Here is a 21,958-nt window from a genome sequence, read left to right on the forward strand (position 1 = left end):
AGACTCCTAAATTGTTCTTATTTTTATTTATATTTCATAACAGTTTATAAATTATCTAATGTCAGTGACCCACGTCGACGTAAACAAAAGATATTAAAGGATTGTTTTTACTTGCTAACTTCTTCTCTCTTTCAGTAAAATAGTTATTATGTTCAACAGGAGAAAGAACAATCAGTCACCTACGGGGAGAGAGGCGTTTGGAGAAGTCTAAAGAATTATGGGAGTCAAATTGATTTCATTCGGAAGCATTACTGAATTGAAATCAAACAAATTCTAGCTGGAGTGGGTCCCAAACATTCAATAAAAGCTAATAAAACGAGATAGAATCATTTACACCCTCCATCTCCCATTCAAAGGCTCAGGAAAAAAGGAAAAAAAAAAGAAAAGAAAAAAGAAAAGCAAAATAAGAAAGGAGATCCACAGAACAAGCAAAGCGAACGCGAACCAAGAAATCGTACCGCCGAGTCACTGACTCGTCGCGCCGGCATCCTCGGAGACAGAGGGCGAGTCGGATACCGAGTCGAACGACTCGTGCGACGGTGACAGCTCCCCTGTGCCGCCAGCACGGATCTCGTCGATCATCTTGACGACGTGGGCGATCTTGGGCCGTTGATCTGGCGACGCCGCGGTGCACCCCATGGCTATCTGGAGCATCGCCACCATCTCCTCCTCGATCCCCTTATACCTCATCAGCTCCAAATCGAACACCTCCGCCGTCCACTCTTCCCTCACCACCGACGCCACCCAGCGAGGCAACTCACCCCCGCTGCCGCCGGAGGCACCGTCGCTAGCCGGTTTCCCTGTTAAGAGCTCAAGGAGAACCACACCGAAGGAGTACACGTCGCCCCTCTGCGTCGCCCACGGCCTCCGCGCGTCGGCCGGCGCCTCCGGGGGCCGGTATCCAGCGGACCTAGCCGCCGCTGGCGGGGAGGGGCCGAGGAGAGCTAGGCCGTAGTCGGCGAGCCGGGCGTTGCCGGACTTGTCGAGGAGTACGTTAGTGGATTTGACGTTACCATGCGCCAGCTTCCTGACGTGGTGGATGTGCGCCAACCCACGTGCCGCCCCCGCCGCGATACGTAGCCGCGCCGTCCAATCTAACGGCGTCCTTCCAGGCCCTCTATTCCCTATTTTAGAAAACGACAAGATGGAGGTTTTCTTTTATTTTTTAGCACGAAGTTGGGGCACATAAGCTTAAAGAAACAAATAAAGGGAACAATGGTGCTTTTATCTACGAGAATGCCACTGAAAGGGCAGTGACGGGAAACAGGGCGTGAGGTTACCGTGGAGGAGGGAGAAGAGGCTGCCGTTGGGCATGAAGTCGTAGACGAGAAGCTTCTCCTCGCGCGCGTAGTAGTAGGCGGTGAGGGGAACGATGTTGGGGTGGCGGAGCCGGCCGAGCGTTTCCACGTGGTGCTCGAATTCGCGTTTCCCCGTCACGAACACATCCCGCAGCCTTTTCACCGCTACGACACTGCCGTCGTCGAGCACGGCCTTGTAAGCCGTCCCATACCCACCCTTACCGAGCATCTCTGCGGACGCCCGCAGGAGGTCCTCCAGCTCGAACCGCCGCGCCCCGCCGCCGTCGTCCAAAAAGACCATCCTGCCTCTCTCGAACCCGGAGGCTCCGGCGACGCCGTAGGGGCTGGAGGAGTAGACGATCTTCTCCCCCTCCTGGAGCCGCGAGGGGTATTTCCGTCCGGCGAACTTCCTCCAGAAGTAGCAGAAGAGGAGACCGGAAACGAGCACGAGCACCGCGAAGTCTCCGGCCACAATGGCGACAACGGCGGCGCGGCTCATCCGTCCCCCGCCGTTCGAATCGACTCGTCGGCTCGGCGACGCGACCTCGGGCTTCGAGCTTGGGTTCGAGGCGACGACGGCGGAGGCATTGGCGGTCGAGTTCGTGGTGCCCATCGCCCGGCTGGGGTCGCACGGGAGGAACGGCCGTCCGCATAGACCCGAGTTCGTAGCAAAAGAAGCTTCTGGAAATCCGGCGAAAGCCGAGGGAACGGCGCCGGATAAGAGATTGGACGAGAGGTTCAGATCTTGGAGGTGAGGAAGGTCGAGGTCGGAAATGCTTCCGGAAAGCCGGTTCGAGTCCAGCCGGAGGGTAAGCAACCGGCTCAGCCGGTTCAGCTCGACCGGAACCGGGCCGGAGAGGTTGTTACGCGACAGATCGAGCCGGTAGAGCCGCGAGAGCGCGGAAATCGAAGCGGGAATCGGTCCCGAAAGGGCGTTATTGGAAAGAAAGAGGAGTTTAAGAGCGGAGAGGTGCGAGAGGTCGGGGATCGGACCTGAGATGTGGTTCGACTTGAGGCTGAGGACTCGGAGCTGGTCGAGCCGCGAGAGGGAGGCAAGCCCGCCCCCGCCGGAGAGGGAAAGGCCCTCGAGGACGAGGCGGGTTACGCGCCCGCCGGCGCACGTGACTCCGCGCCACGTGAAGCACGCCGAGGCGTCGGCTTGGTTCCAGCTCGTCAGAGATCCCACCGGGTCCAACGCCCCCTTGAACGCCATTAGCGCGCCGAGATCGTCCTCCAAGGAGCCCAGGCCCAAAGCGACCTCGAAGAGTAGAAGAAGGAGAGGTAAGCAAAGGTTCTTCTTCTCCACCATTTCTCTCGTTCTCTCCTTTTCTCCGCTCCAAGCAAAGTGAATAAGTGTTGGATTAGGGAAGGAGATGGGAGGAGGGAAGAACAGCGCTTTATTTAGTACTAATACTGACTACTGTGATACTAGGGTTCTGGGTTGTCGTTCCCTTTTCACTTTTTTTTTTTTTTTTCTTTTGCTTTTCCTAAGGGAGGGATAGGACTCGAATTTCCATAGAAGCAGAGGGGTTTTTGGTTATTGGTCAATCGTAATTTGGTTAAACCGTTGAAGCAAATATTGCATCTAACACCCTGACTAAAGTGAATTTGCGGATATATCTACAAAGTTTGGCAGCCATAAATTCAGATAAGAATTGGGTGGTATATGCAAATTTATGTTGGGACAAATAAAGGGTAGCATGGCTACGGTCACTTTCGGGAAGTGGGCCCTAAATAAGTGGAAAGGCCGTTGCCTCGGTAGAAAACTTTGGGGCAGCTTTACCAGTCAAAGGTTTTGGATATCGGAATCAAATTATAATTAGAAAAAAAAGGGTGGTGTTAATAATAATAGCTTCACGTAATCTGTGGGTTTGTCTTTTCAGCCAGGTCACTTGCTGTGGCAATGATGGTTGGATAAAGACACCAAAATGATTAAAAGGAACTAAGATTGATGTGGAAAGTGATGATGTGATCTTCCTAACAAAAGTATCTCTTTTCATCAGGAAAAGAAGTTAAGCTCGTTAGTAAAGTATAAATGGACCACAATTATCTTTAATCCTCCATAATGATCACCGATATATGCTAAGTGAAACTTAAAATATAGGTATGGGTTCTAAAGAAAAAACTAAGGACCGATTAATTTGTGAGGTTTTTTTATAAGTACTATAAGAAAATTAAGCATGATGACATACAAGGTCTCAATGAGAAAATATTCATTACTCATAAGATCATATTAGTTTTCTCTCAATCTCAATCGGATCTTGAAGCAATGTAGGTATAATCTATAAAATAAATAAATAAACTAAATGACACGATAGCTACCAAAATTTAGGATGAAAGCAAGCAAAGATGGAGGAGGAGGGAGGCAAGTCAAATGGTGGGCAATACCAACGGTAGCACAGTGGAGGAGGGCACCGTAAATAATAGATAGGCGACGAAGAAATCTTGGATGAAAGAGAGGAGACAATGACAAGTATAAAGGGGGGAAAATGAACTCGATGACGAGAGGGTGAGGACAATAGGAATAGAGGAGAGAGAAATATTAGACAGAAATAGAGAGAAAAATGAGGCAGAGGAGGAGAAGGAAAAAAAGAGAGGAGAGTGAATGAAACGCCTGAAAAAACTGAAGTAGATTTATTTATCAATGATAAAGCCATACGAAGATCCTATTACCATATCATGGAGCTTGGAGTTTCATGGCCCGGACCTGATATGGCCCAGCAGAAGTCCTGAAGGGATTAAGTAGTCAATCCTGGACCATACCCAATGTCTATGCTTGGGTTGGATCAGACCCAACTCGGCCCGGCCTAAAGATACTTGGAATTTGGTCTTGGCTTAAGTTAGTTCCTTGGTTTTTGTTCGAATTAACGATTAAATCGTTCAAGCATGCAGCTACTTGCTTAGGGGGTATATGATGGGTATGACATCAGTAACTATCCATTTCCATAATGCTTGACTTACAATTGCAAATTATTTTGAAGTTTGGCTGGTATGACTAGTGGGAACTGAGTCCAAAGTTAGCCTAAAACAACACAACAAACCAAACTGTGACCCTATCAAGGTCTCTCTGATGTGGTTATATATCTTCTTTACTTAAGCTGTTTATGATACCAAAGAAACCATTTGTGAAACAGGAGGAATTATAGATTAAAGGCCACCTAATAACTGGTCAAACCTAACTTACCAAGATATAGACAACGTACGCAACAGATAAATTATTTTTAAGATATAATATAATGAAAGTACGTTATCCAGTTGAAGCGAGACATAAATAAACTTGAATCACTCTAAGAACTCTCAGTCCGATAAGGATACTTCACCTAAACGGCCCAAGCCATATGAGAGTTCTCTGATATCTACGTGGCCAAATCCAACTCAGAAGTTCCACGTTCCACACTTCCACTAACCCACTGTCTCTTGCCAATCCACCATACCAACTTATATCTATAGTACGTACAAAATACTTGGGTCCCACCAATCTGGGACTCGTGATCCAGGAATAGTGCCTCGTGGTCCGTGCCTATAGTAACCGTGTCAGCATGCATGTCCAGTAGGAACACGCCACGTAAACTGTTCACCCAACTTGTATGTGCTAACAAATACAAGGAGGAAAATGACGAGTATAATTACACTTTAACTAAATAACAAAATAAAATTATTATTTTATTGTAGAAGAAGTATGCATTTATCACGCAACTCTACTATTACTCGAAATATTGATTAGATTATCCTAGAAAATTCCAAGATTGGTAGGATGTAACGTACCCCAACTGAGATCCATACGGAGAGAGCTTGGGTGATAGCATCGTACAAGTACACCAACTTGTACACGTAAGCCCAGTGCGGGCCCGGCCATCCGGTCGCACGGGAGTTCGATGTTCGGGTACCCGTTCCGGATCCGAGCCCTCCTGCGACAAAAAATATAGTCATATGACTGCTGCTGGGTTTCTCGTGAGCAGAGCAGGCTCTGGCCGCCTCGAGATGCGTGACGAAACTAGCGGGTTTCGGATTCCCCCATCCACAGAGTCGGCACGTGCGACCCGGGATACCGTTACCCACTGGTGATCGAATCTAAATATACTGCAGCGAACGAAATAAAATAAATAAATGAATAAAGTAACGTGGTATTTGGTGGGTTGTACCAAGTGGAGCAGAAAGTGGCAAAGGCTTTATGATAAAAATAAAGTCTGGATCGCCAAATCTGGGGTCCCTCAGCCAGCCGGTTGGATAGCAAACTCTCCCTTAAAAGAGAAGAAGATTTGTGTATATAAATTTCTATGGTCCATTTGATTGCATCGTAATAATCTCAACAATAATAATAGTAGATGAGAGCTACTTATTTGTATATATAAGTAGTATATATTTTTCTTCTAGAAGAATATATTTATTAAAGCTACTGGTGCAAAGAGAAGTTTGATAAGCCTTAGTTTCATTAAAAATTATGGCCCAGGCGATATTGATATGGATTAGGAGTCACCTAATTGGATAAATAAATTTGTAACTGAGGTACAGTGGTTGAGATAAGGAGTGTAATCACGAGAGAGACTATTATACTTAATTTTTGTTATTAATGCAGATGAGAAAGTACAGCCGAGAGAATCTTCCATCTCTATCAAAACCCATCCCGGTGAGTCACCGACCGGTGACGACACCCCGAGCCTGGCGACTTTTTAAAAAACTCACGAACTCTCCACCTCTACCGACCTCCGCCGCCTATTCTTCCCGTCTACTCCTTATCGATCGGAGTGGGATCTCGTCTCCGGCGGTGAGCGTTGGAGATGGAGGGATCGGATTACCTTGACCTCTTCGTGGAGGAGACGGACTGGTACAACGACATTGTGCTCGGGAGTCTCCTACCGGGCGGTGCCTGGAAGCGCCTTCCCCGGCCGCTGCGATCGTGGCTCCGGAACTATATCGGAGGGACCGTCCTGTACCTCGTCTCCGGCTTCCTCTGGTGCTTCTACATCTACTACTTGAAGAGGAACGTCTACCTCCCCAAAGGTAACAGCTCTTTCCACCTTGTAATGAATTCTGTAGACCAACGGGAAAAGTTTATGATTTTGTCTAACTCTTCATGTACGCATTAATGTCGGATCTTTGTTCTTTGTAGTTTGACCCAACAATTTGGTGCTTGTCCTCCTGGTTATTGATGCTTTCCTAATGAATTGTTCTAACTTTTGGTCCTGCAAAGCAACTAGTAGGTTGCTGCGATCTGATCTGACTAGAGAAATGGACGGTGAACAAGTTGGTCTCATCCTGTTGAATATTGATGTTTACATGAGATAATTGAGCCCGTGTGATGTACTGATTGTGGGCTACATGTTGGTGTACGATAGGTCAAGTATGTGTTACCTTTATGATCTGGCTGGACCTAATCATTGGACGAGATTGACTTTACTAGCCGTTCTCTTTTTCCTATTGGCAGGTGACATGAAGTGGATTACCTAGGAAACCATGGGCTGATTACTAATTAGATCTTGATCTCAAATTTGCTAGCCTTAGTTGAGCAAACCTATAATTATGAATTTGATATGATGTGGACTAAAAGTTTCTAATAGTTTGGAACATTTGATACATGATTGAAATTCTATGTTAGGTTCTAGAAACTAAGATGACTTTCAAGATTGGGAGGACTGGTTTGGAACATTAAATTTATATGTTTTAAAAGAAGTCTAAGTGTCTAAGTTTGATTCTTGACCTTATCATGCAAATAACTTATCAAAGGTTTCTTTGATAGTTTCTTCTTTGTTAACAGTTATGGTTGCATATTTACAAATCAGAGATGATGTTATTGTTAACAATTTCTTCATCTATGTTGTCTCTCTGACCTTATCTTCTCTTTTCTTTTGTCCAATTAACAACTCAAAACTTTTGTTATATATTCTACCAGTTTTGGTATTTTCTCTAAATCCTGGAAACCTTCAAGTTTGCTGAAGAACAATCTACATTTCCAAAATATGTTCGTAAATAGGTGTTATTGGCTCTAGGATCACCTGCATTAGCAAAATATATTACACCCCTGCTTTGGTTTGCTTTTCAACTTGGCCTTCTCTCAGGACTGTGCTGATGAACTTCACTCACCTCGGTCAGGTGGTTGACCCGTCTGTCCAATAAGTTGACTGAATGGGAATCCTCTGATTCCCTAGCTAGATATTTATGTTGATTCATGATTCACTTCAAACTGTTTTCCTACTAGTGTTGCCATTGATGTGGATATTTGTTTTAACTGAAATTTTGAGTATTAGTTGCAATCTGTTTGTTATCATATTTCTTGCATTATATGTTCTCCTGCATATTCTATGGTTTATTTTAATCTCCTCACCCGATGCAGATGCCATTCCTTCAAACAATGCTATGTATTTGCAAATAATAGTTGCAATGAAGGCTATGCCATGGTACGTTGCTCTTCCAACATTTTCAGAATATATGATTGAAAGTGGATGGACGAGATGTTTCTCTGGTATCAAGGAGATCAGCTGGCAAGCATATATTACTTATTTGGCTATATATCTTGTCATTGTTGAGTTTGGAATTTACTGGATGCATAGAGAGTTGCATGATATAAAGCCATTGTACAAATATCTCCATGCAACTCATCATATCTACAACAAGCAGAATACACTTTCACCCTTTGCTGGTCAGTTGTCTTCTCTTGCTAAACTTTCTTCATAATCTGAAATATGAGATAGTTTACTGTTAATGTAGCTGTATCCGTTATCAGCAATGTCATGTATGCTTATGAAGTTATAATAGAAAATTGTTGATCCTAACTTGCTGATTGCATTTGAAATCATTTCAGTTAGGTAACAATAATGTCTTTTTGTTATTTTATTTGAAGAAAGTTGTGTCTAGAAATCGTGAGCCTACACTTTGATATTTCTTTTGTATGATGTTCTTGTGGGAGTAAATCATCTGCCTGATATGATTATTGAAGAGGCTAGAATTCTTTGCCTATGCATGCTCTGAAATTCGTAAATTTGTCCTTCATTTGTTCTCCTCTACAGATTTGCTGCATAAACTAACTCGCTCTTGCATGCAGTAATGTGGAAAGTTCCTGTCCTGAATAAACCTTTTGTTGGAAAGAGACCTCATGATTAACATTCAGAAGATTATCCTCTCCCAAAAAGAAAAGTTAATGAAAGAAATACTCAATAGAAAGTGCTGAAGATTAGAATCAGGATAATACTGCTACTATCCTCTTGTGGCATGAAATGATCAGATAGATTGAGCCAAAAAAGCCAGAACATCCTAAAATTTTAAGATAGCAATAAATTGTTACACATGTAAGGTATTATTTGTTTTCAATATCTTATTCGCTGCTCTTTTAGTAACTCCCATATCAGATAAAAAACTTTCTGTCATACAGTACAACACTACAGTAAATCCTTTTTGTTTTTGGTAGTGATGAGAAAGGTGCCTGCTTTCTTCATTGACCATAATTGACTAAATTGTTGATTAGATACTCCAGAAAGTTATCTGAGGCACTAGGATTGGTATGCTGTTGCTCTATTTCCGACCATATGCATTGCATATGGCACAATATAAGCTAGCTATTTGCTCCATCTTATAGTTACTAATACATTACGACAGTAATAAGTACAGAAATGTTGGCGTGTAAGAATGTTGTTAATCCTTTCTTCACTGGAAACTCTACTCTGTTTGAATTATTTTATATCTTCTTTAATCTTGTATTAAGGCATTAAAGTCATTATTCTTCCACAATCCTGGCTGCTTAGTATCTTATCCTATTTGATTATTATAATATGGTTATTATTTTTTTTTGGTATAAATTGTATAGCGGAGTTGCTTCCAGTAGTTAATTTTGCTTTGCTGATTTGATTGTTCTTTCACGGTTTCACCTTCCTCTCATGGATTTATTGTGACTAGTAATTTCTTGTTCATATGTTTGCCATTGCCCATAAGTCATAATATCTGTTTCAATGACCATATTCCTCACTTTGAATCACTATACTCATTTTCCGATGTCCTTTTTGTAGGTTTTCTTTGAGAAGATCAACACTAGCTATTAGATTCATCATAAGTGCAATGAATTTCTAATTATGATGCTTATCTTACAAGTTAGTATATACTGAGACAGATATTTTAGTTGGATGCAAGTGTCAAGGTCTATCTTGAATTTATTGCTATTGTTGTTTGCTATGTCTTAAGTCAGAGTAGCATCATCGTATCAACTGTTATTCTACTATTATACTACTCTGTTGAATGTTATAGCTTATAAGGGCCAGCAAATGCTTCTTTGCTGAAGACATGTATGTATTTATGTAATAGTTTCAATTAACTAATTTTTCACATACTGCTATTGAAGAAGAATTAAATCTATTCAGTAACTATTTTTGGGTTAATCATTCACAATATGTGAATAATGACTTGCTGCAAGTTTACCTTCATCTTTCTGTCATACCTGTCACGTCCATTATAACGGTCAGTTGCTGAATTGGCCATTAAAGTGTGCAATTCTTTGATTTAAAAAATCAATTCAAATGTTGGACTGTGCCACACCCAATGTTACTTCTGATATGAAAGCCAGTAGTACTAGTTCCTCGAGTCTGGAAAAAGAATAGAGTGAATGTGATTATGCCCTTGCTTTGAGATAACATATTTCTCTTGTTCTGTCTAATTTGAGGTAAATGGATGTCAGTTAAGGCTTAACACCTTTGCACAACCTTTTTGCTAGTTAGGGTAAGGTCACAGACATGTTACTCTCCTATGTCCTGCATAGGTGAGAGCCTCAGTGCATGGGAACACCATTGTATTTATGAAAGCCTCATGCACCTTGTATCGAAGCCTCATGCATGTGTAGGAGCCTTGTACATGGGAATATCCAATTCCAAGCATCCCAGCTCAGGATTTCCATGTTTAGGATTCTCTTACAGATCTTCTTTTGGAAAGCTAACTGTAAAGGAATATTTCCTAGTTTATGATGAAAAACTGCTCAAATAGAAGCCTCTTGGAAGTCCTGCAGGGCATGTAATTGGTAATTAATAGATTCTGACACTGAAGACGACCTGTTTGTGGACAAAACATGACTTGTTTCCCATGGTTTACTACTGGGTAGCCTACTGGGTAGCTTTAAAGGTGGAGTAGAGAATGAATGTCGTAAAGCATATATTTATTAATTGAAAGATACAAACCAGCATCATTCTGATTACAGAGATATAGTTCTAGATAACCAACATGATGACAGACAAAATATGGCCCACCGATATTCTCAGAACTAATGATTGCGTTAGCAAAAACAACTCCTATAATTGGGCTAACATATCACCAAAACATTTGTACCCGCTGTTATATTGGGTAATATATTTACATGCTTGTTGTTGCATATTATTTTGTTATGGTAATTGATATGAAAACTATTTCCTTGTAACTTGTCAACTTTTACAGAGTGCTCTTGTTTCACTACCCACTAAATTAGTCAGAGTCTGTAGCATTAACATTTTTCACTTAATGGTGTAACCTGGGTGTCTGCATTACTGGTACCATTATGCATTACTGTGCAGTCCAGTAATAAGGGGTGGGTAACTCTTTTGTATTTGTCTCCTTTCAGGATTGGCTTTCCATCCATTGGATGGGATATTGCAGGCTGTGCCACATGTAATGGCCCTCTTCCTTGTTCCAACCCATTTAATGACACACATAATCCTCTTGTTCTGTGAGGGTGTATGGACCGCAAACATTCATGACTGCATTCATGGAAAGGTGTGGCCAGTCATGGGTGCAGGCTATCACACCATCCACCACACCACCTATCGTCATAACTATGGTCACTACACTATATGGATGGACTGGATGTTTGGAACTCTTCGTGACCCTGAGGAGGAAACCAAGCGGGCATAATTATGGAGCTCATGTTTGCTTCATCATTTTTCTCTACTTGTAGTTGTGTTGAGACAGCCTATGGATCTGTCTCATGTCATTCTGGACTTCAAACTTTGTCAATGTGATAAGAATCGTTTTGTTGGTCGATTTTGTACAGTGACTAAGAATTGTCGGGCGAAATAGGAACATGACAGAAAACTCATGAGGATAATTTCTGAATGTTGTGAGCCTGAGAGGACTATGTTTAAATTACAACCTGCATCATGATGCAGGTGTGCACCAGTTCGTTTCTCCTACTTTCTGTTTTATATGTTCCACAAAAATTTCTCGCACTTGTTTTGTTACTTTCTTGCAGAATATTTCATGTTTGAGAAATGCTGGTTAATTAGGTTTCTTGGTTGAAACTGATGCTCTTAGCTTTTGCTAGATTGAGTGAGAGCTCAAAGGAGTGCCAAGAAGTGTGATTTATGGTGATGGAGTACTTGTGGAAGCAAGCAGCAAGCTTGAAGTTTGGTCAAATCTTCGGTTCTTATTGCATCAAAGGCTAATTCAGGCTAACTTTTCCTCTGCTCAACTGCTCTTTGTTAGTCTACGTTAGATTGAAGCTGATTTGTACCATTGACATAAGCCTCTTTAAATTCTTTATGCCTTATTGCTAGATTGATCAAGTTCTTTATTTTATTTTATTCCTTCGCAGATTTGGTCCTCTCTTGTTCTCGATCTATGATATTTCTTGTATTAGTTGCCAAACAGAGATGACATGAGTTTGAAGTCTGTGTGCCGTAGGGATGAAAATGGGTTGAATTAACTTGTCGTTGTCCGATTTGATTACGATCAGATTTGGGTAAAAAATTTCTATATAAAAACTGATAGAATTTTTAAAAAAAAATCGGATATAAATTCAGATATATGTTTACTAATTCATTTTTTGAATGATTTATGGTTTCAGTTTATTAATTTAAATAATAAATATTGATATTGTTAGTAATACTATATTTTATATTATTTGTAGAGATTGATTTTATTAAATTTATCTGTATTTGATATGCAAAATAAATATATTTATTTTTAACTCTTAATTTTTTATATTAATTGTTTCCAAGAAAAGTTATAACTCATTTAAAATTTGTCCCACATCAGTTTAATATTTAATCCGGATCTAAAAGTTATTCGTATCAGTTAAGATATAGTTTTAAATTTTACTACCCATTTAATATTCATATTTAAATTTATATTTGAATTAAAAATATAAATCCGAGTCGAGGACTATCTGATCCGATCCATTTTGACCGCCATCCTTAGTGTCTCCACACCACTTCGGTTTAGGTCAATCTTCCTTCTTGTTTGATTGTTTCTGTGTTCCTTTTTAAACACTTTTCTTTCCGAGTCTTGACGCGTATATGATCCAAAGGCCGAGTAATATGGTGTGAGTCACAACTCGCAAAGTCCTTTAAACTTGGGGGTCAAGTCTTTACGTGGAACAGGGAAAGCTTTGCAAGTAACCGTGTCATACATCTGAATACTGAATCCCAAGTCCAACTTCTCTTTATCAATTATCAATGTCATTCTTTATCCCGATTACGCTGGCCCACCTCTCGACTTCTACCTCCAGTCTACACATTCGATTCTCCTATCAATATTGGGTTTAATAATTAATACACAAACAAATTTATTGCAGTATTATATGTATATATAATTTTAATACATACATATATATATTCACAATAATCTTTTATATTTTTGTTACAAATACTCAATTGCATACAATTGGGCCTTTGAGGACATGGATGGCACATGGCTTGGCAAGTAGAAGTAGTACATGCAAGTATCTATGTCATCGTGGCCCATCTCAATACAAATTATATATATATATATATATATATTGATGGTGAGTGTGACGTGTATGAGCAGCCAATGGGATTACTGTTCGATGAGATAGATAAAAGAGGTTTATATTATATAAGTTTGAATCTTTTGCCGCATAGATTTAATTAAAATATCATTCAATTTTCATTTTTCTTATAGATAGTAGAAAATAGGACATGCGTCACATTGGTTGATCCTACTTTCCTACGAAACATCTCAACAATAAAATACTCATATAAGTAAAGAAAATTAGCATATAATACTATATTTTTTTAATAAAATTGTAGTTTACACCCTATATTTTTACTATTTAGAAATCGAGTAATATTTTCACGATGTTAATAACATAATGTAAACTACAATCTGGTTAAAAAGTAAGATACTGTATGTAAATGTCTCTAAAAATAAAGTAAAACTTTTTAACTTCAAACTTGACTGATAAAAAAAGGTAAGGTGTTATATGTAAATTTTTCAAAAATGAAAGGAAAACTTTTTAACTTCAAACTTGACCAATAAGAAAAGTTGAGCAATCTAGTCATCCACGCGAAATCTAAATCTCTTCTTGGAACAGTGGTAATCAAGTTGACCAAGAACGCACGGTCGTCTTTACATGGAAGAGACCGCAGGAATTCCTCCAATCTAGATATGTTAGCAATTTTCCAACCAATCGTAGACTACCAAATTGCCGATTTCCTGCAACTAGGATTGTAGACAGTCCCTGAACGCGCCATGGAAGGGGCCGAGCATTCACAATGTAACTTCTTCAAACTCCTGATCCTGACTCGCCGTGGAGTTTAAACCCTAGCTTTGCAAATATATATATATATATATATATATACAGGGTGTAAATTATAAAATTCTTTTTATAAATATATAGACCAACACTATCATAATAGAACATCGGTGGACTTCATTCGACTTCTCATTTAATAGGAAACTACCAAACACTTGGCTGCTTATTTAAGACGAAACTACCTAAAGCCATGACACACTGACGCTTTAAAGAAAGGGGGGAAAAAGGAATGGGAAATCTAAGAGTAGTGCAGCCCTGATGAACGAAATTGCTGCAGTTGGCTCACTTGACTTCCCATGATTGGCTAGCCAGAGTCTTATGTGAGAATCTAAATAAAATTTTAAGAGAAAAAACATTGGCTTGGGTATTCTTAGAGTACTCCAATTTTATTATGGTACAAAGTCTTACCAACTCACAGCTGATGTTCTGTTCATTTGATAGATTTTTCTTTTTATTAGACATGTATATAAACATAATTCGGTTATCTAATTTATGTATTAGGGATGACTAACTCTTTTGTTTGAACTGTAATTTATGAATTTTTGATCGATAATTAAAATATTTAATTTAAGCTTGCAAATTAAATATTTAGTTGAGTTTTAGGCTTGGAATTCATCTCGATCCAAGTTTAGCTCGAAAGGTTAGGCTCGGAGTAATTTACGCCCCTACCTATAACTCTCTGTATTTACTTTCTAGCGTGATCAAGGAACATCGATTGCATGTGATCGGACATGTTGGTCTACATTAAATCTTCGTACATTTCTAATATGCCATTACCATGCTACTGATTTTTAAACTATAAAAAGAAAATTAGTCTAAATATTAATTTGACAGATTTGGGCAAACAGACCGCATATGTAGCGCCGCCGAACTAGAAGTACATGAAGAGAGAGACAGAGAGAGAGAGAGAGAGGGATGCGTTGTCTATTCCCGAATATCTAGAATACTTACCGACAAAATGACCGGAGAGGAGTTGACTTTAATTATGACGTCAAAATGGCTTACATCAGTCCAGCCGAGAGAGTAAGAGAGAGAGAGAGAGAAGAGAGAGAGAGAGAGAGAGAGAGAGAGAGAGAGAGAGAGAGAGCAAAACAACCCTTCCTCTCTCCTTCCGAGCATCTTCTAAACAGTTTCGTAACCCTCAAGCTCTCAGCGATCCGATTGGTATTTAGCTCCACTGCATCCCTTGCCTCCCCTAATTATACAACCATCCTCAAACCCCAATTCCCTTCGTAAAATCTTATCATAGATTTACTCCTCCTCCTCCTCCTCCTCCTCCTTCTCCTTCTTCTCCTCCTCCTTCCTACCCAAAAAAGGAGGAAAAAACATGGCAGGAAAGAGGCTGCGCGATGAGTTCGATCAAGACTCAGATCAAACAGGAGACAAACGCATGCGGCGCCCTTCTCTTCCAACGTAAATAATGATCTTATTATACATAAAATGATGATGGTTTCTTTTTTTTCTGGTTTTGGTTTGTTTTGTTTCCTCTGTGATTGATTTCTATATAAATTTCAATTCTGTGCTCTTCTCTTTGGCAGGGTGATTAGAGAAGCCATGATGATGAAAGCCTTCCAAAACTTTTTGGTGGCCTTGGAGCCATTGTTGCGCAGAGTGGTAAGTCAATAGGATCTTATCTTTCTAGCTCAATAGATTTTGTATATAATGCTAACCAAGTGTTTTGTTTACTTCTACTAGGTGCGAGAGGAGGTTGAACAAGGACTAATTCATAGTCCACGTTTGCTTGAGAGGTAATTAATTAATAACCTACAAAGAATCCATTGCTCACTACTTTTAAGTTCTATTTAGTCTTATATCTTTCTTTGTATATCTTTCTTTGTATGTCTTATATCTTGCTTGGGCGGTAATTAATTAATAACCTTCAAAGAATCCATTGCTCACTAGTTTAATTGAGTTCTATTTAATCTTTTATCTTTCTTTGTATGTCTTTTGCTAGACCTCCGCAAATGCAAATTGGAGGAGTGGAGCCTTCAATTTGGAAGCTGGTGTTTAGAAGAGAGCTTGGACTCCCAATCTTTACAGGAAGCAAGATAGAAGATGAGGATGGTAACCGTCTTCAAATTCTTCTTGTCAATTCCGAACAATTGCCACCGACGACGCTACCGCCGTCGATAAAGCTCGAATTACTAGTTCTTGATGGAGATTTCATGTCCGACGGCCGCGAGGACTGGACGGGCGAGGAGTTCCGAAGGAACATAGTGAAGGAAAGGACCGGGAAGCGGCCGCTCCTCTACGGAGATGTCAATGTTACAATGAGGGATGGAATGGTTACCATCTCGGAGCTCCAATTCACGGATAACTCCAGTTGGATAAGGAGCCGAAATTTTCGGATAGGAGCAAGAATTGTGCCTGGGAGCTACGATGGGCCTAGCGTAAAAGAAGCCATGACTAAGCCTTTCATGGTCAAAGATCACAGGGGAGAGTGTAAGTAGTTCATAACATTTTCTTGCAGTTCAATTGGTCTACCATTTCAATCTTTGGCTTCGGTACTACTATCTTGGAAAATACCATGTGAACATACAAGTCTATTGACCCAATCAAGTACTCTTGAACTTTTTAATTGATCGATATCTTTTTCTTTTATTCCTATATTATTCCAGTGTACAAGAAGCACTATCCTCCACGTCTTAGTGATGAGGTGTGGAGACTAAAGAAGATACGAAAAGATGGGCCTTTCCACAAGAGGCTTGAAGCTAATAATATCAAAACTGTGCAAGATTTCCTGAAGCTTTTGGAAGTCGACCTGAATAGTCTTCGAGAGGTAACCATAAATTTCTCCGCTAATAACTTTTATTCATTTATAACCATCTGATTGAATCTTCTTGTCATATTAGATACTAGGCCAGGGGATGTCAGAGAAGATGTGGAAAATAACAGTTAACCATGCAAAGACCTGCAATCTTGATAACAAGATTTATGTGCACTGTGGGCCTTACTGTGTGATTTACATCGACTCGATTTGCCGAATTGTGGGAATTATGTTTGGCGATAGGCAATACAAAATGCAGGATCTTGACCTACAGTCGAAAGTAAGTAGTTCACAGGTAGATCTTGCTGTCAAGATTTCGTTGATATCCATGGCTGAAACAATGTAGAGCTAATACTTTTCTTCTTCTTTAATTCCAGAATATTGTGCAGCAGCTGATTCAAGAGGCATACCAACAGTGGAATACCTTACAAGAGGTTGATGCAATGCCAAATCCCATTAGTCTAATCCAAAGTTGGTCACTAAACTCAAGTACCATCTTATTTAAATACTCAGATTCCATTGGCTTGTAATGGCTCTAACATGTTAACTATTTGACAGACGAACCTATCATCCAAAATGGGTCAGGATCACAGCAATGGTATCCTAGTAACCAAGAAGGTTCTGACATGGATTACCGATTGGATGGTTTTGACTAGGTGTACATTACTATGAACATAAGGAGAAATACTGAGCAAGATTAGCTGCCCTGATTGCTTGAACAATGTCAAAGATTAGCAAGCAAATCAACGAGGCGCATCTGTTAATTTTTAATTCTTTCTGATTAGTCTCTGCCCTACTTACTATAAGCTTTTTTTCTTATTTTTTTGTACTTAGGTTTGTATTAGTTTTGAAGATGTGGATGTACAATATCCTGTCATTTGCAACCATTGTAACATGTATAAGCTGCTTAAAAGTTAATAATAGTTTCTCTCTTCTCCTTTGAAGCTATCCTATTAGTTCTCTTGAGTAATTGCTTCTTATTCCAATAGTAGGATCTGACATGAGAACAATGGCAGGATAATAAAGACCATAAGAGATGTCTAAACAAATAAACTTTGGTATTAAAAATACTAGTAAACACACTTCATTCAATCTTAGCAAGAGCAAACCTAGCAGCCCAACTGATTCCTATAGAAATAATGGGCTTATAAGAATAGTTCATCATTGGCCTTCCTGAAGTCCATCTATTATACCGCTCCACAACGGATTGAGATTTAATGCGGGTTGACTCGTGCAAATCTATTTGGGCATACTATTGGATGCATGTCGGTGTAACAATAATGCGCATTTGATGGTTTTAATCACACAAGCTCAAATCTTATAATTCTCTTATTTCCTCTTTTAGATGTAATCAGAGCTGTTGGATGCATTCGATAAATGTGATGCGGTTGATGTAGAAAAAATGAGCCAATTGAGTGTATTTAATGGATGCATGATTAAAATATTATTCACAATGTTCGAGAAGGAGATAGATTGGATTTGAATAGGAAAGTAGACTGTCATGAGATTAGAATTGAGCAAGATCTGATATTCCAGAAAAAGACACGAGTTTGATCAAAACTCGTCGGTAACCAAAAGTTGTAGTGACCCGAGATCAATATAAGCCAACTTCCATTGTTTTGGGCTTTTGGCCTCGAAATCATATCATGTCATTTTAGGAAGGTTTTGGTTGCTTATATCTTAATTGTGGAATCAAAATTTGATTCAATTTGCTCCATTGTGTTTAGGTCTTGAGTTAGTTTGAGTTTTTATGAGTATTTGCTGAAACATTCTATAAAATAAAATTGTATGATTAAGATTTTGAATCTTCTGCTAGTTTATATCTAGTTTTGTTAACTTGTGACTAAAAAATTTATGTTATCTTTTTATGAAAACCTTAGTTTGCTTAGAAAATTAACTTGCTTGTCTTAGGTGTATTTCTTTCTACGATCTCCCTTTGATTTGTATTTCTTTGTGATCCTCGTTGAGTGATAAATAAGGAGTTGTTTTGTATTTGGTGGGTCTATCTAACATAGTGATCATTATTTTATTCCCTTAAAAGTTTCGATATTAAGCATTCATCTAATGATGTACCCAAACCGACCCGCATGTTCAACCCACACTGGATCCATGTTTCTTTGAAAGGGCATTTGTGGTTCACCTAAATATTTCCCAACCAAAGAAAGCACCAACAATAAGATCCTAGGTTACTAGTTGCAAGCTAGAAATAGCAACCTTTGCTATTCATTATGCACATTGTCATTAATGAATGCAACCAAACAGCACCACCATGATTCATGCATATCAGACCATATTAGTTTAATTTGACTTTAAATAAATGATTTTAAAGAATTGATTTGATGAAGAATATAATTGTCCCTTTTAGCTGTCCCTACTGTTTAATTTGGTCCTTAGCTGTTGTCATCTATTTGTAAACAAGGCAATCAAGCTCAATTGACAAGAAGATGAGGTTAAAATTAGGAGCAAGTAACTCTTGGCTAGTGATGTTTACAAGAGGCCTCTCAATCCTATCTATGGATCATTTGGGTGTAAACACTTCTCCATTCTTTTCATGTGAGAATACTTCTAACCACTGTCTCAAAGGGAAGCAATTCAAACAATATGTACAAAACCCCCGCAACTGGGGCTGCAGGCAATTCCAATCTCGTGTGAATGGTAGAAAGTTTTCAGTGAAGTATATACAATAGGATCCAATAGTCAAACCTTTTAGATCACTTGTCTCAGCCCTTCATACCCATATATATAACATCTTAATTAGATCTCTTCCAACACCTTGCAATCCTCTTCCATCTTCCATCTTCCATTTTCCTAAGCTCTGAAAAGTGCAATGTATAAGCTACTTCCAAAACCCAAATCCCAAATCCAAGCCAACTTCTCCAACTCATCTGAGATGACCCAATTAGAGGATATTCCACCACCGGAGTTTCTCCGAGAGGCTATCTTCGCTGCAGGTAACTCAACTTCTGCTACAAATTCTCTAGTTTTATTTGTTTCAGCTAATAGTTGGTGATCTCATGTAGGTAGATTCTGGGAGATAGAGGCTGCATTTGGTGGTGTCGATGGTGTAATAAGAACTGCTACTGGGTACTTTGGAGGATCCACTGTAAAGCCTAGTTACAAGGAGGTCAAACTTCTTCTACTCATCTTAAACATATTATTAAGATGTTCATAATCTTATAAGCTAAAGAGATATTATTGCAGGTGATAGAAGGCAACACTGGGCATACTGAGGCTGTGAAGGTGATCTATGACAAGAGGAGAGTATCATACAAATCCTTGTGCAAGGTCTTCTGGACTAGCCATGATCCAACCAACAAGCACTATTTGGTACATCTTGATTAATTCTTCCAATTAAAAGTATGGTTATATAATCATGGTAAATATGATGATTCTCGTTATGTTTCGTTAGGAATTCGGCGTGGATACGCACTACCGGTCGGCGATATTCTACGGTAACGAGGAAGAGAAGAAAGAAGCCCAAGAAACAAAAGTGAAGCATCAAATGAAGCTTAACAAGAGGATAGTCACCAAGATTTTATCGCGGAATTCGAACAATTGTGCAGTCTTCTACATGGCTGAGAACCAGCATCACAAGTACTACTTGCAAAGGGATCATATTCCTCTCTGCGAAAGTCTCGGCCTTCGCAGCACCCAGCACTTTGCCAACTCCCACATTGCCTGCAAGCTAAATGGGTATATAATATCTCAACTTTGTTGCTGATCATTGGATACATATATAATCTTTTTGATACAAATGGATATGGAGTTTAGTTGGCAAAGATAGATAATATTCTCAATAACTCATTAAGTTGAGAGTTTGTAGATACTTGGTGCATTCTTTTCTTTTTAAAGAGTTAGATTCATTGTATGCAACCCGGGAAAAGATTAAGCAATTGCTTATTAGTAATTACATTCAAATATATATCCTTCGTGCTGATTTATGAGCTGGAAGTAGTTTGCATACAAGTAGAGTATTAGTTGAATTCTTACAGCGACTTGTCCAAGTGGTTTCTTTTTTTTATTTTTTGTTGTTGGAAAAGTAAACAGCATTGAATTTAAATGGTGATACAGGGACAACATGCACATTTTTATTTGCATGTTGACTCTTTTATGCAAGATATTAAGGTAAAAACTCTGAATTACTCTGTAAATATTCCCTGTCAAAAGGCAAAAAAGGTATGAAGTTTTATCTTCATTAGAGCAGAGGATGTTTCCAAGACCTAGATTTTACCATTTAAGAAATCTCTTATTTATACTAACTGTTCCACTTGAAAACTATATCACAATTTTTCACTGTTCCTGGTTTGGTTTTGCAGAATCTTAGGTGGGCCTGGGAATAAGACTTCAGAGGAACTGAAGAGCTTCATGGAGAGATACCAATTGCCCAAACAAACAATGTTGGTTTTGGAGGAAATTCTCCACAACCTGGGTGTGAAAAAGGGCTCAGAACTGGAAGATTAGGGGCTGCAAATAGCACCCAAAAAAGTTTCCAACGTGTGTAAATTGGCAACTAATTGCGGGCAATTATAGCTCAAGTCAAACTATTGCACATATCCAAATTAGAGTTGCATTAATGGCAGGCCCTGCAAGGGGGAGGACAAGGAGTCAAGGAGCCTTCCATTGAAGCATTGGAGATAACACCATATTTTTTGGGCACCAGCCGACTAGATGGTTGACTTTTTGAGCTTACTGTTGGTATTTTACTTCTGTACATGGGAGAGGGAGGGTGGCGGTCAATAGAGATTATGTTGACTTTTGGGGAGTGGGACTGTCATGGCAGTGAAACTGGCCCACCCTCCAATTGTGGCTCACTGTAAACATGAGGTGTTTGCGGGCGGCCGCACTAGGGTTTTGTGGTGCATTTGATGGTTTTATTTATTTTTTCTCTCCTCCTTTCCTGTTCTTGGTGGATCTTGTAGGCGTCTAATTGTTAGAAAGTGAAGGAAGAAAGTAACATTTTTTACTTTTAATGTTTGACCGTAAAAACTAAATTAAAAAACTGACTTTCTTACCTGTTAAAAATAGTTTCACTCTTTTTTTTAACTTTTTTATTTTAAAAAAATATTTTACTAAAGCTAAACACTTAAATGAACTTCAATTTTTAACATATCTGTTAGGTTTTTAGTGTTGACAATTGTATACAAAATATTCTAAGTATTTTTATACATGTACATGGGCATTTATACAAGTCCAGAAAGTATTTGGATTGAAGAATTACAAGATTAAAAGAGAAAGGTTTTCGCGTTCACACCACTTTTGAACGCGCTCTCAGAAATTCACATACACAGAGAGAATATATTCAGGTCGTTCGAACGCGAACACAGGCGTTCGCACATACAGAGAACGCGTTCAGGCCATTCGAACGTGAGCATAGGCGTTTGCATATATAGAGTG

General features: G+C 39.5%; 4 protein-coding genes across 6 annotated transcripts; 3 read left to right on the forward strand and 1 right to left on the reverse strand.

The window, feature by feature from the left end:
* Positions 1 to 207: 207 nt before the first annotated feature.
* Positions 208 to 2,717, reverse strand: LOC140768022 (probable leucine-rich repeat receptor-like protein kinase At1g68400). The gene is made up of 2 exons (XM_073108093.1): positions 1,281 to 2,717; positions 208 to 1,124 (listed from the first exon to the last, which is right to left on the reverse strand). The coding sequence occupies exons 1-2, from the start codon at positions 2,605 to 2,607 to the stop codon at positions 466 to 468; spliced, it is 1,986 nt and encodes a 661-aa protein (XP_072964194.1). The 5' UTR covers positions 2,608 to 2,717; the 3' UTR covers positions 208 to 465.
* A 3,200-nt stretch (positions 2,718 to 5,917) lies between these two features.
* On the forward strand, positions 5,918 to 11,860 carry LOC140767982 (delta(7)-sterol-C5(6)-desaturase-like). Of its 2 annotated transcripts, XR_012105656.1 has the most exons (4): positions 5,918 to 6,299; positions 7,630 to 7,935; positions 10,867 to 11,410; positions 11,566 to 11,860. XR_012105656.1 is itself a non-coding variant. In XM_073108049.1 (3 exons), exons 1-3 carry the CDS (start codon positions 6,077 to 6,079, stop codon positions 11,154 to 11,156), a joined length of 819 nt encoding a protein of 272 aa, XP_072964150.1. In that variant the 5' UTR covers positions 5,918 to 6,076; the 3' UTR covers positions 11,157 to 11,470. The 2 variants fall into 2 exon arrangements, 1 of the variants encoding a protein (XP_072964150.1); XM_073108049.1 differs by lacking the exon at positions 11,566 to 11,860 and having other exon boundaries at positions 10,867 to 11,470.
* A 3,102-nt stretch (positions 11,861 to 14,962) lies between these two features.
* LOC140768838 (protein SAR DEFICIENT 1-like) lies at positions 14,963 to 17,512 on the forward strand. 2 transcript variants are annotated; one of them, XM_073109267.1, is made up of 8 exons: positions 14,963 to 15,210; positions 15,336 to 15,411; positions 15,493 to 15,545; positions 15,752 to 16,239; positions 16,416 to 16,576; positions 16,650 to 16,859; positions 16,942 to 17,035; positions 17,123 to 17,512. In XM_073109267.1, exons 1-8 carry the CDS (start codon positions 15,125 to 15,127, stop codon positions 17,218 to 17,220), a joined length of 1,266 nt encoding a protein of 421 aa, XP_072965368.1. In that variant the 5' UTR covers positions 14,963 to 15,124; the 3' UTR covers positions 17,221 to 17,512. The 2 variants fall into 2 exon arrangements, with proteins under 2 accessions (XP_072965368.1, XP_072965369.1); XM_073109268.1 differs by having other exon boundaries at positions 14,976 to 15,210; positions 16,650 to 16,844.
* Positions 17,513 to 19,354: 1,842 nt separating this feature from the next.
* On the forward strand, positions 19,355 to 21,458 carry LOC140767983 (uncharacterized). The gene is made up of 5 exons (XM_073108050.1): positions 19,355 to 19,515; positions 19,585 to 19,688; positions 19,766 to 19,891; positions 19,974 to 20,257; positions 20,881 to 21,458. Exons 1-5 carry the CDS (start codon positions 19,392 to 19,394, stop codon positions 21,023 to 21,025), a joined length of 783 nt encoding a protein of 260 aa, XP_072964151.1. The 5' UTR covers positions 19,355 to 19,391; the 3' UTR covers positions 21,026 to 21,458.
* Positions 21,459 to 21,958: the final 500 nt, after the last annotated feature.

The sequence above is a fragment of the Typha angustifolia genome, chromosome 10 (genome assembly GCF_048772165.1).
Source record: "Typha angustifolia cultivar Huaian chromosome 10, ASM4877216v1, whole genome shotgun sequence".
NCBI classification, from domain to species: Eukaryota; Viridiplantae; Streptophyta; class Magnoliopsida; order Poales; family Typhaceae; genus Typha; species Typha angustifolia.

Bases quoted from the DNA above. Each gene is read 5' to 3' on its own strand.
- LOC140768022 (XM_073108093.1), bottom strand. From the start codon at position 2,607: ATGGTGGAGAAGAAGAACCTTTGCTTACCTCTCCTTCTTCTACTCTTC. The intron at 1,125-1,280 runs GTAACCTCACGC...TTTCTAAAATAG, and splicing joins CCTCTTCTCCCTCCTCCACG to GGAATAGAGGGCCTGGAAGG.
- LOC140767982 (XM_073108049.1), top strand. From the start codon at position 6,077: ATGGAGGGATCGGATTACCTTGACCTCTTCGTGGAGGAGACGGACTGG. The intron at 6,300-7,629 runs GTAACAGCTCTT...CACCCGATGCAG, and splicing joins GAACGTCTACCTCCCCAAAG to ATGCCATTCCTTCAAACAAT. The intron at 7,936-10,866 runs GTCAGTTGTCTT...GTCTCCTTTCAG, and splicing joins TACACTTTCACCCTTTGCTG to GATTGGCTTTCCATCCATTG.
- LOC140768838 (XM_073109267.1), top strand. From the start codon at position 15,125: ATGGCAGGAAAGAGGCTGCGCGATGAGTTCGATCAAGACTCAGATCAA. The intron at 15,211-15,335 runs GTAAATAATGAT...TCTCTTTGGCAG, and splicing joins CGGCGCCCTTCTCTTCCAAC to GGTGATTAGAGAAGCCATGA. The intron at 16,860-16,941 runs GTAGATCTTGCT...CTTTAATTCCAG, and splicing joins CGAAAGTAAGTAGTTCACAG to AATATTGTGCAGCAGCTGAT.
- LOC140767983 (XM_073108050.1), top strand. From the start codon at position 19,392: ATGTATAAGCTACTTCCAAAACCCAAATCCCAAATCCAAGCCAACTTC. The intron at 19,689-19,765 runs GTCAAACTTCTT...ATATTATTGCAG, and splicing joins TAAAGCCTAGTTACAAGGAG to GTGATAGAAGGCAACACTGG. The intron at 20,258-20,880 runs GTATATAATATC...TTGGTTTTGCAG, and splicing joins ATTGCCTGCAAGCTAAATGG to AATCTTAGGTGGGCCTGGGA.